Here is a 12,619-nt window from a genome sequence, read left to right as displayed (position 1 = left end):
ATATCTTGTTGTATAATTTTAATTAAATATTTTTTTGTTGTATTTTTTGCTATAAGAGAAGAAAACCAAAGAAATCTGCATGCAAATAATTTACTCTCGGTGTACATACACCGTAAAAATTCATCTTCTCCTCCTTTTCCTCCTTCTTCCCCTATATAAAATAATTCACTATTTTTTCCTGTTTTTTCTCTTAATGGATGTATATTTAATGAATATTTATCCTTATAAAAGGGAGGATTACATATAGATGCAGCAAATAGTATATCTTCTTCCTTTATTATACCTTTATATATTTGCTGCTGCTGCTGCTGATGACGTAGCTGTATATACACCCCGTAATTATTTATATTTATATTATTATTTGCTATAGATAAAGATAATAAAGATATATCTGTACCTATAAATGACCAACCGTAATCAGCTACACCTAATAAAGGGTACACACAATTACCTCCTACCCCTATATCCATTATCCTTACTTGGGGGCCCCGTGGGGGGCCCCCTTTATCGTCACTGCAAGAGGAAGGGGGGACCCCCCTGGGGACCCCAACCTCCTCTTTTTCTTCATTTTTCCCCTCTTCTTGGGGGTCGTCATGATTATTTAGTTCCTTTTCTTCTCCTCCTTCTTTATTTATATTATTATTATTATTATTATTATTATATTTTTCTTGTGTATTATTATTTAATAATAAGTAGGGGGCCCCCCCTGGTATAGGGGGCCCCTTAGGGGCCTCTAGACCCTCATGTGCAGATAATAAATCAGCAATAAAATGTATATAATTACTCCTATTAGGTAATGTAGGTATAAGAAGATTATATTGTATAGGTAAGGAGAAATTTAGGGTGTATATACACCTGAATAATGCTGTACATAATGCTAATTGTCCTTCCTTATTATTATAATTATATATTATTTTTTTTCCTTCTTTTTTTATATATTTATTTATATAGGGGGCCCCCTCCGCTAACTTTATATAGTTAAGGGGGCCCCCATAAAAACGAGAACGAGGATGCATTAATAAATTGTTATTTTTGCTGCTGCTGCTGCTGCTGCTGCTGCTGCTGCTGTTGCTGCTGCTGTTGCTGCTGTTCCATTGTCCTTTATTATGCCGCTTTCTTCTTCTGCCCCATCCTGCTGCTTCTTCTGCTGCTGCTGCTTCCTCTTCTGCTGCTGCTTCTTCCTCCTCTACTGCTGCATCTTCTTCTGCTGCTGCATCTCCTTCTGCTGCTGCTGCTTCTTCATTATAATCCTCCTCCTCCTCCTCTGCTGCTGCTGCTGCTGCTGCTGCATGTCTAGATCTTTTATTATTTCTTTGTAGTGATTCTTCTCTTTTATCCATCGTGCATGCAGAAAAACATTGTCTTGCTGCTGCAGCAACACTAAAAAAATTCATGTCTGCTGCTGCTGCTGCAGCAGACGTATCCTCTTCATCAGACGAAGAAGAAGTATCATCTGCAGCAGCAGCAGCACCAGCAGCAGCAGACATATCCGATGTTGCTGCAGCTGCAGACTTCTCCTCTGCAGCAGCAGTCATGTCCGCTGTTGCTGCAGCAGGAGACTTATCGGCTGTGGCTGCAGCAACAGCAGGAGAAGACATATGTGCTGCAGTAGCAGCAGCACCTGAAGGAGTATCGGAGGATGAAGCAGCAGCAGGAGAATGGCACAGAGGAGGATCTGCTGCAGCATCCATTGTGTTGCTGCTGCTGCTGCTGTTGTTGCTGCTGCTGTGGCTTTCTTTTTCCTCTGCTGCTGCCTTCTCTTCGCCCTTTGTGTGTATATCCACCTGAGGCCCCACCCTAGGGGCCTCTCTTTGCTCCTTTTCCTCCTCCATGCAAACTAGAGGAGAAAGGGAGTAAATAAACACTAAAAATAATTAAAAAAGGAAAACAAATGGAAGAAGAAAAGGGGGATAAATAAAAGAAAAGGGAGGGAGCAGATCCCGATGCTATTGCAGCAGGCGCTGCGCAGGGTATAGCAGCAGCTAATGGACTGTTTTATGATGAAATAAAATTAAAAAGAGAAATAAATAATTAAATAATAAGAAGAAAAACGCAAAAAAAGGAATTCTTATCATCATTAACTGCTTATTCGCCATGGTGCTCGGAGGGGGGCCCCCAAAATGGGTACTGCTGCGGCAGCATCACAGGCCTTCGGGGGCCCCCATGGGTGCTTTCTTCCTTTTATGACGCACTTCATGCAAAATAAAGGGAAAAAAGTGTTTAAATTGATCTTTAATTAATTATTTTATTATTTATTTTCTTAGGTCGTGCTGCCGCTGCTTCTGTCTCAGCCCCAGCTGCGTGCACACGAAGGCACCCTGCTGCCGCCAAAACCCTAAACCCTAAACCCTAAACCCTAAACCCTAAATTATACAGCATAGCATAGCTAAATCTGCTAAGTGGCACAGCATCTACTCTAGGGTTTAGGGTTTAGTGCAGAAGGCAGAGGGTCTAGCGGTCGCTGCTTGCGGGCTCCTCCTCCGTACGGAGCAGCCGCCGCCGCTACACATCCAAGCGGCAGCAACAGCAGCAGCAACAGCAGCAACAGCAGCAGCAGTAGCAGCATCTGTACAGTCTCAGAAGAAGAGAAGCAAACGGGAAGGGCAGCAGCAACAGGGAGGAGAGGAGCCGCTGCAGCAGGAGCAGGAGGAGGAGCAGCAGCAGCCGCAACCGCATCCCAGCAGATACTGCCATTGGCTGTAGCCGATACACCTGCAGCAGCAGCGACAGCAGCAGCAGCACGAGGAGGAGGAGCAGCAGCAGCAGCAATGAGTAAAGAGATGAGTAGGCCTACTCCTCCTCTTCCTGCCCAGCCTATGGGAATCCTTGTAAAGGGACACTCGGGACAAAAACAGTTAGTTGCTGCTGCATTGCTGCTGCTGCAGCTGCCTTACTGCTGCTGCTGTTGCCTTGCTGCTGCCATCTTGCTGCTGCTGCTGCTGCCCCAGCATCAGTTTGTTCAGATGCTATAGAAGGCCGCTCTCTTTTGCTGCACTGCCGCACTTTCTTTTGCTGTTGCTGCTGCTGCACGTGCTGCTGCTGTTTATGTTGCTTCTTCTGCTGCTGCTGCATACACTGTTGCTGCTGCAGATGTTATTCTTGCTGCTGCTGATGTATGTGCTACTTCTGCTGCTGCATCTGCTGCCTCTGCTGCTGGTGCTGGTGCTGCTACTTGATTCGGTATAGCTGCTGCTTCTTGCATTTTGCTGCTTCTGCTGTTGCTTCTTCTTCTGCTCCTGCTGCTGCTCCTCCTCCTACGTCTGCTCCTGGTCCTACTGCTGACGTTGCTGCTATTGCTGCTGCTGCTGCTGCTGCTGCTGCTGCAGCGTGGGAGGTGTAAGCTGGGACGAGGAGGTGATAGCTGAGCATGACTTACTGCGAGGAACAAGAGAGAAGATAACAGAACCCAAGACACCATATAATAGAGAAAGGGTAAATGCATGCATGCATGCAGCAGCAGCAACAACAGCAGCAGCAGCTGCTGCTGCGTCTGTACAGATGCTCCTCCCTCTGTGCGCCTTTTGAGTGTTTCGTTTGTTGCTGCTTTTGCTGCTGCTGTTGCTGCAGATTGACGGGGTGGAAGATGACGAGGACGTGGTATGCTGCTGCTGCTGCTGCTGCTGCTGCTGGTGCTGCTACAGCTGCTGCTGCTGCTGCTGCTGTGCTCCCTAGACTTGCCTCCAGGGTTACTCTATTGCCTCTATGCTGCTGCTGCTGCTGCTGATATTGTTGTTGCTCCAGCAATATAGCTGCTACTGCTTGCATACTATCTCTCTGTGTATTCCTGCTGCTGCTGCTGCTGCTGTTATTGTTGTGCTGCAGCCGCATGCAGTAGATCCCCAGGAGCTTGCTTCTCGTCTGCAGCAGCTGCAGCACGACACGGAGGTGATGGAGCAGCAGCAGCAGCACAAGAAAGATTTTAAGGAGAAGAGGAAGCAGCACTATAATGAATTCCAGCAAAGCAAGTTGTTGCTGCAAACTTTACAAGATGAGGATGACGAGTAGCTGCTGCTGCTGCTGCTGCTGCTGCTGCTGCTGCTGCTGCAGTAGTAGTAGTAGTAGTAGTAGTAGCTGATGCTGTTGATAATACTGCTGCTGCAGCTGTAGCAGAGTGCACCAGCAGAACAGCAGCAGCAACAACAGCAGGCAGCTAACTTGTTGGTGCTGCAGCAAGTACAGAAGGGAGGGAGAACTTTTGCTGCAGCAAAGCCAAGACCAGATTGAGGATTTGCTGCAGAGCCTCCACAGCAGCAGCAGTAGCAGCAGCAGCAGGGGCAGCAGCGACAGTATCAGTGGCAGCAATAGCAGCAGAATCAGCAGCGGCAGCCCCCCACTGGCTTCAGCATAAGCAGCAGCAGCAGTGGCAGCAGCAGCAGGAGCAATAGCATTTATTATCTGCTGCAGCAGCAGCGGCAGGAGCTGCAGTCCTCGTTGTGGCTGCTGCTGCTCCTGCTGCTGCAGCTCGAGCTAACTGCCTGCTAGCCTATAGCTTACCTGCTACTGCAGCAACAATGGCGTGCTTGTGGGCGTGTTCTCGCCTAGCTAGCTAGCTAGCTAGCTACCAATGCAGCTAGCTACCTATCAATGCAGCTAGCTAGATAGCATGCTGGCCAAGCAGCTAGCTAAGCAATTAGACAGCCAGCTACGCAGCTAGACAGCCAGCTCGGCAGCTAGCTAACTTTAGCTAGCTAGCTAGCTAGCTAGCTAGCTAGGCAGATATTTCTCCAATTGTACAACTGTTGTACCTTCAATTGTATACAAAAATTGGCTACCCAACCCTCTGGCTAGTCGTCTATTTGAATAACTTCCTGGCTAGCTAGCTAGCTAGCTAGGAAGCCTCTCAGCTAGCTAGGTATGTCCTTAACTAGCTAGCTAGCTAGCTAGCTAGCTAGCTCTACCTAGAGTATATCTCCCCCAGCTGGCTATCTAATTTGCTGCTGTAATGAGAGAAAACATTTGCAGAAGATGGCGTGAGGGTTTAGGAGTACAGGCAGCAAACCCTAAACCCTAAACCCTAAACCCTAGAGACTGTGATAAGGATAATACCTGTGCAGCAGCCAGTAGGACCTGAGGAGCACAGTAGCAGTAGCAGCAACTGCTAGTGCTGCTGCCCCTGCCCCTGCTGCTGCTGCTATTGCTGCTTGCACTGCAGCAGCAAATGTATTTAGTTGGGCTGAATCCGCAGCAGTCTTTCAAGACCAGCGGATTCAGCAGCAGCTGCAACAGTTGCAGCAGCAGCATCTGCTGCTGCTTCTGCTGCTACTGCAACAGCAGCACAAGAGAGATGAGGCACCTGCAGCAGAGAGCAGGCGATCTCCGCAGCTGCAGACACTGAGGGTTTAGGGTTTAGGGTTTAGGGTTTAAGCAGTGAGCTGTTTCTTGATATGTGTGTATGGCTTTGGAATGATGACATTTTGTCTATCTGCCGCAGCAGCAGCAGCTGCTGCAGCAGCAGCTGCAGCAGCAGCTGCAGCAGCAGCAGGGGGAGAGAGAGGAGCAGCAGGGGAATAATAATAAATACTTCTTAGCTCCTCTGCACTCATAAACCCTTTTTGTATATTTGTTAGGGTTTCCCTTAAACTCATTATACGTCTTTCTATATCTAACTCCATTGGATCCAATCTGCTGCTGCTGCTGCTGTTGCTGCTGCTGCTCCTGTTGCTGTTGCGATTGCTGCTGCTGCGGCAGCTGCTGCGAGCAAAGCTAAAGGTCGTGGGCTCCCTTGCGCGACCGCAACGTAGTACAGCAAGCAGATTTTCTGCCTTGCTGCAGCAGCAACAGCAGCACAAACAGCAGCACGGATAGCAGCAGCAACAGCAGCAAAATTGAACAGCAACGGAGCGTGCAGCAGCAAACTCGATGTCCGCAGCAGCAGCAACAACAGCGGCAGCAACATCCACGGCACCAGCAGCAAAAGCAACAACAGCAACAACAGTAGCAACAGCAGCAGCAACAGCAGCAGCAGCAGCTTACAGTAGTTCTTGTTCTGCTGCATTAGTGTCTCTAAGAACGCATGCATCGAACCCTCTTCTTACGCATGCAAGAGTTTCTACAGACAGCCCTCTCTTATCTCGCTGCTGCAGCTGCTGCTGGAACAGCCGCTGCTGCTGCTGCCGCTGCTGCTGCTGCAGGTGCTGCTGCCGGTGCTGCTGATGCTGCTTAACTGTACTAGGGGAGGAGACACGAGAGGCTTGGCGGTAAGAATAGAAGTCGTTGCTGCGCATAGGGATAATAATATCTCTTTGCTTCTGTCTTTGTTGCTGCTTCTGTTGCTGTTCCTGCTGTTCCTGCTGCTGCAGCTGCAGGTGGTCTGGAGAATCGCTGTTCTGTTGGCTGTTTATTTGCAGCTGCTGCTCATGCTGCTGCTGCTGCTGCGGTTGCTGCTGCATCTCCTTCTGCGTTTCTTCTTTGCCGTTTTCTTTGTCTGTTTCTTCTTCTTCGTCTTCCTCAGGCCATCCTTTTAGCTGCTGCTGCACTTCTGCTGCTGCTAGCTCTGTTCCTTCTGCTGCAGCATCAGCAGCAACAAATGGTGCTGCCTCCGTTGCAGTAGCAACTGCAGCGGCAGCAGCAGCAGCTGCAGCAGCAGCAGCAACTGCTGCTGCATCTCTCTGTGGTACAGATGTAGGAGGACTATAGCAACTAAAGACTGTCTCCTCAGGAGAGCCAAACGACTCAAGGGGCCCTTGCTGCGTCTCGCTGCCTGTGCCGCTAGGGGGAGAAGCAGCAGCAGCAGTAGTAGTAGTCGGCTTGAGTGCAGGTGATGGTGCAGCAGATGCAGCGCCACCATCAACACCAGCTGCAGCAGCAGCTGCTGCTGCAGCAGCAGCAGCTGCTGCTGCTGCCCGTGAAATACAACGCTCCTTATGCCTCTGCAAATGAGGCAGAGAGGAATCCCCGCTGCCTAGTTGAGTGCATCTTCTTTCTCTTTTCTTAGATTGGATACAGCCCATCGTCAGCCTCTTGCAGGAGGGGGTCTAGGATTTAGGGTTTAGCGTTTAGGGTTTATGGTGAGAAGAAGGGGAAACTTACACTGATTAGATACAAATAGGTTATCTTTATTATAGCTGCAAATGACACAGAAAAGACTTTGGTTTAAAAGAAGAGAAATATAAAAGGCGGCAAATGCATGACAAGGAATGACAAAAGGCAGCGAAGAGGAAACTCTCCTTTAGCAAGTGCGTCTTGAACTGAAGGAGGAAACAAGCGACAAAAGATACTTTATGATCACAAATGTCAAATATATAAAGGCGAAACAAAGAATAAAAGTATTGAGTAATCTTCTTAAAGAAGAAGCGAAGAAGAAATGACAGAAACTTCTTGTGCAGCCGCCAACACCGGCAGACAGTTGAAATGCTCAGGTGTACGTACACCTGAGGCTGCGGTGAATAAATGTTAAATGTTTTCGTGAAATGTACATTATTATTTAATTACAAAACATATTTCAAGAAACACAAACAGAAAAGAAACAAAATAACACTTCTGAGGGCTCTGCCCAGTGGTCACTCTCTGCCGACTTCCTAGCGGTTGCACAAGGTGTACAGACACTTAAGAAGTCCGGCTTCCTTCAGGAGCAGCAAATGAAATATTTCAATTGAATATTTTAATTATTGTTAAAAAAATATTTAATTAATTTAAAATTAAAGAAATAATGCAGCAATGGCCTTGTTTTCAAGGGCGTCGCCATCCCTGTAGCGTTATGTGGAGCCAGGTTCTTTGCATTGACGTAAATACTGTATTAATAACGTTAATTATTTACTTTGTAATTGCAGATTAGTTTATTAATTCGTCTTCCTTTCATTTTGTTTGTTTTTGTATAGTTAACTAAACTCCTAAGGTATAAAATTCCTTTAGCCCTCTTGTTAGTCACAGTACGCAGCAGACATCAGGAAGTATAGTGCATCTTAATAGCAACTTTCGTGTTTTCATGCAACAAAGAGGGGCTGTTCGTGTCTGCATGTGCTGCTCTATGCCGGGCATTAGCTGCTGCAGCATAGCTGCTGCAGCAACGGTAGCAGTAGGCACCAGCAAAGGCAGCAGGAAAAGCAGGAGCAGCAAATGCTTGGTGAAGGAAAAAAAGGAATAAATAAAAAGAATTATGAATAATATTTAATACAATATAATGCATTCTTGTTTTCTGTATATTCTTTGCATATAAGAAAATAAAGAAGTTCATTAAAGGAGGAATGTTACTAAATATAAATAAATACTTTGTTTGCATGCATATAAAGAACTGCATATACACCCGAAGATGAAGAAATAATAATAAAAACATGAATTATAAAAATAGCTCTTTTTCGGGTGTACAGGCAGCTGCTATAGTCGCTGCCTGCTGCCTTTGTATCGTACCAACATGCTCTCTTTATTTGTTAATTTAAAAGAATATAATTATATATTGTTTTGGATTCTGTGCTGCTGCTGCTGCTGCTGTTGCTGAATTCTGCATGCAAGGACAGCAGCAGCAAAAATAAATACACTTAACAGGTAATTCACTTGTCCCTAGTGAGACAAAGGCATATAGCACAAGAATTTAATAATGGACCCACGCAGCAGCAGCAGCAGCAGCAACAGCAACAGCAGCAGCAGCAGCAGAAATAGGGCTCGCTGCTGTTATTGTTGAGTGTTAAATTGTCTATAAGAAAAAAATATTTTCTTTATTGGAAGAAAATTGTGAGGTGTCTGTGCACATATACCTCAAGAGGGAGAAACAAAGAAATAAACACCAATAAATACTTTATTTCTTTTTAATTAAATAAATAAAGAAGAAGAATAAGAATTTAAATAATAATGCATGCAAAATGTATATATATGTATATATATAAACTTAATAAGCAAAAGTGTGTGGCTATACGCTGTGTGTAAGGGGAAATAGAGCATAAAAAAGAGCAGAAGATGGATATAAAAATAAAGGAACAATTTATAAAGAAGAAAAGAGAAGGGAATTGTAAAAATAATAAAGAAGAGTTGCTGGTTTCGTTATTGTATGTGTGAATTGTGCCACTCTTGAGGTGTAGGTACACTCTGATCTAGTGAAAATTAACATCACCAACAAAACAACAAATACTTAAATGAAGAGGTAAATGTTTTTTATTTAAATATTAAATAAAAATAAATTTATATTCTTCTTCTTTTGAATCTATCGGTCACTTTAAGGGGCTGCATGCATGCAGTCATTTACACACTGTGAGCGTCACCAGGGCCAATGAATTCACGCAGAAGAAGGCATGAAAATGGATATTAAATTCCCTTTTATGTAAAATAAATTAAATAAAAAATAAAAAATAAAATATTATTCAGACATTAAAGTATAAATGCTCAATATTGAATACAATCTTGCGAGGGTTTGCTGATGCATCGCTGCTTACCTCGAGGGTTTTTGAGCCTTCAACGAAGGAATACCGCTAAACCCTAAACCCTAAACCATCCTAAACGCGAAACCCTAAACCCTAATTCGTATTCCTTTCCTCTAAACCCTCAACTCTTGTTTCTTTGGCTCACGAGAGGAAAACGATCACGAAGGAAGTGAATATTGAATATAAACAAGAAAAAAATTAAATTAATAAATAAATATATATAATGATATAATTATTACAATTAAAATGAATATTTAAATATAAATTATATTCTTTTTTTAAGGTGTACGTACACCACAATATTCAAAATGGAAAATGCCAATATTTCGGGTATTCCTCCTGGAGAACAAACCTGCGAACTCCTAGGGGAGTTTGGTGGCTTTGGGTAAGTTTATTAATAAATATAAATATAAATAAATATAAATAAATATAAATAAATATAAATAAATATAAAAAAATATAAAAAACCCTTAAAAGAAGAAATAAGACCCTTAAAATTAACACTAAACCCTACAGAACACTCATTTATCTGTTTGCTTGCCACTGCAGAATGCGCATTTCTAGGGTTTAGGGTTTAGTGTGTAAGGGTTGGGATTTAGGGTTTAGGGTTTAGGGTTTAGGGTTTTGGCTTGTTGTATGCTACAGGTGGTGGTTGCAGGGTATTCTAGGGATCCTCTCCTTTGTGTCTCTCTTAGCGAAGCGCTGGCGAGTACATCTCAAACCCTAAACCCTAAACCCTAAACCCTTATTTTTGCATGTCTCCAATCTCACTCCCGAAGAAGATAAACAATAAGAAAACCCTAAACCCTAAACCCTAAACCCTTGCGGCTGCTCAGGAACGACCGAGGAGACCATGGAAAGTGTTTTTGTTCGACTGCTCTAAACAGGCATCGGGCGCCTTCTTTGTTCACATGCGTCAGCTCCTCACAAGACATTTAGGGTTTAGGGTTTAGGGTTTAGGGTTTAGGGTTTGGGATTTTAGGGTTTAGGCTGGGTTGAGGTGTTTAGTTTACAGCATACCCGGTTCACAACCTAGTCTCCAGCCAAGCCATCATCCGGGTTTTAATCCGTAGGCTTTAGGGTTTAGGGTTTAGGGTTTAGGGTTTAGGGTTTGCGCGTACAGTGAATCTTGGCGGTGCGGGTTTACTGGCTGCTGCTTTTGAAGAAGATGTTTGTGTTTGGTATTGGATCAACATCGTTGTGGATACAACATTTGGTAAACCCTAAACCCTAAACCCTAAACCCTAGCCCTTAACCCTGAACCCTAATCCGACTTCTTAAACCCCAACCCTAGCTCATAAACCCCTATCCTATATCGTAAACCCTAATAACTCACCCAAGCTGACTGTACAGACACCGCGTGTGTGTTCACGTGTAACAACCCCACCTTTTAAGGGTTTAGGGTTTGGCAGCAAACACTTATATACGTCGACTTTAGGGTTTTGCTTCTTCAGGTGTTTACGTTCAATACATTCTCCTTCGCGGTGCTCGTCGCCTTCTGAAGGGAGCACCTTGCTTGGTAGGGTTTCCATTCTAGGGTTTAGGGTTTAGGGTTTAGGGTTTGGGGTTTAGGGTTTAGGGTTTTTCGGGGTATAAGGTTTCGAGTTTGTTTTGATTAGGGCAGCATTTCTCGGAGTTCTTCTTTCATTCCCTTACCTATGATAATACTTTAGGGTTAAGGGTTTAGGGTTTAGGGTTTAGGGTTTATTATGGTGTTGTTGTGGTGTATACGCAGGAGTATGGATCTTATGGATCTCCTCCTCGTTATGCTGCTTGTTTTGCCCAATTGATGTCTTGGCAAATTTTTTGTCTTTTAATGAAAATTTCTGCAGGGGCATTCATGTTGGCTCTTCAAGGACCTCTAGGTATATATCTCGAGGGTTTAGGGTTTAGGGTTTAGGGTTTAGGGTTTATAGACGGAAAGACAGCACAAAAGAGTCTGGTGCTGTTTGCTCTGTCTGTGTTGTTTGGTGCAGTTTTTATCGGCAGCGCTCTACTGTAAGAAAACCCTAAACCCTAAACCCTAAACCCTCATTTGTAAACCCTTTTAACAGAAATTAGTATGCCGTCTCCATGTATATGCAGATGGATTTGAATACAGCAAAGACAGCAAATATTACATGGGGGGTTTACGATTTAATGCTTAGGGTTTAGGGTTTAGGGTTTAGGGGTTTTGATTCTGCAGGGCTTCCTTGGACACCAATCCAAATGCAAAGCTGGTGGGTGCAGTACTACCTGTTTAGTGTTTAGGGCTTAGGGTTTAGGGTTTAGGATAGAGGCCAGAGTTTATTTGCTGCTATCGCTGTCTTAGTCATTTAGGGTTTATGGTTTAGGGTTTAGGGTTTGTGTTGCAGTTTGTCGTGATGGTGGCTACGCCTCTTGTAATGAACTCTCTGCAGTATTGGCTGACTGACAGCTTTATAAAGAATCGAACTCCCCCAAGGTAAGCACGGCCACAAACCCTAAACCCTAAACCCTCGTTGTAAACGCTAAACCCTCTGTGTAGACCCTAAACCCTACAGTTTTGCTTCTTATCTGTGCATTTGTGCTGCAGCCGAGAAATACCGGTTTATAATGTTGTGCAGACAGCTGGAGATCTTCCAGTTAGCAGCAGCTGCCGTCGGGAGACTTGAGGTGTATAGGCAGCTAATGAGTTGCTGTGCATATAATATTATATATTGGGGTGTACGGACACCATGGCAGTGCCTTTGGATGTTCTTTCACCAATTATAATTATAATTATAATTAAATTAAAGATAAATAATAATAATTATTATACAGATAATTAAATGACGGCATTTTGTTGCATCTGTTAAGGGTCGTATCTTTACGGGAGTATTGAGGTGCCTATACACCCGAATATCTCTGCATCAGTTGCAACAATAAACACAACAAAAAAACATCATTTTTGTCTTTTTATAAATATTAATATATTTGCTTAGATTATTTCCTTTTATTGCTGCTGCTGATTACGAATAATTGTTGCATGCAATAAATTAGTGTATCTACACTCCTGCAAAATGATGCTTTATATTCCTTTGAGGTGTATATACACCTAAAAAAAGCACATCTAGAGTGTACATGCATGCACAGACGCATTCATATATAAATAAAGAAAGGGAGAAAAGAATGGACGACGAGGGTATCGATCCCCCTACCTCTCGCATGCTAAGCGAGCGCTCTACCATTTGAGCTAGACGCCCTTATGAGGTCACTCTTACATTAAGGCAATATATATATATATATATATATATATATATATATATATA

General features: G+C 43.9%; 3 protein-coding genes across 3 annotated transcripts; 2 read left to right on the top strand and 1 right to left on the bottom strand.

The window, feature by feature from the left end:
* Nucleotides 1-2,120: 2,120 nt before the first annotated feature.
* EMWEY_00043890 (protein phosphatase inhibitor 2, putative) lies at nucleotides 2,121-4,005 on the top strand (the record flags this gene model as incomplete). Its single annotated transcript, XM_013482888.1, has 5 exons — nucleotides 2,121-2,167; nucleotides 2,447-2,854; nucleotides 3,327-3,432; nucleotides 3,568-3,597; nucleotides 3,823-4,005. 5 exons carry the CDS (start codon nucleotides 2,121-2,123, stop codon nucleotides 4,003-4,005), a joined length of 774 nt encoding a protein of 257 aa, XP_013338342.1.
* Nucleotides 4,006-5,969: 1,964 nt separating this feature from the next.
* On the bottom strand, nucleotides 5,970-6,950 carry EMWEY_00043880 (hypothetical protein, conserved; the record flags this gene model as incomplete). The annotated part of the gene is made up of 1 exon (XM_013482887.1): nucleotides 5,970-6,950. One exon carries the CDS (start codon nucleotides 6,948-6,950, stop codon nucleotides 5,970-5,972), a length of 981 nt encoding a protein of 326 aa, XP_013338341.1.
* A 2,708-nt stretch (nucleotides 6,951-9,658) lies between these two features.
* On the top strand, nucleotides 9,659-11,983 carry EMWEY_00043870 (hypothetical protein, conserved; the record flags this gene model as incomplete). Its single annotated transcript, XM_013482886.1, has 9 exons — nucleotides 9,659-9,735; nucleotides 9,996-10,009; nucleotides 10,474-10,566; nucleotides 10,805-10,869; nucleotides 11,086-11,215; nucleotides 11,327-11,348; nucleotides 11,536-11,569; nucleotides 11,705-11,793; nucleotides 11,905-11,983. 9 exons carry the CDS (start codon nucleotides 9,659-9,661, stop codon nucleotides 11,981-11,983), a joined length of 603 nt encoding a protein of 200 aa, XP_013338340.1.
* Between the last annotated feature and the right edge of the window lie 636 nt (nucleotides 11,984-12,619).

Source organism: Eimeria maxima, genomic scaffold (assembly GCF_000499605.1).
Source record: "Eimeria maxima Weybridge genomic scaffold, Emw_scaff827, whole genome shotgun sequence".
Taxonomy (NCBI): domain Eukaryota; phylum Apicomplexa; class Conoidasida; order Eucoccidiorida; family Eimeriidae; genus Eimeria; species Eimeria maxima.
Note: the sequence above shows the minus strand (reverse complement) of the source record. Positions and strands in the feature narration are given on the sequence as shown.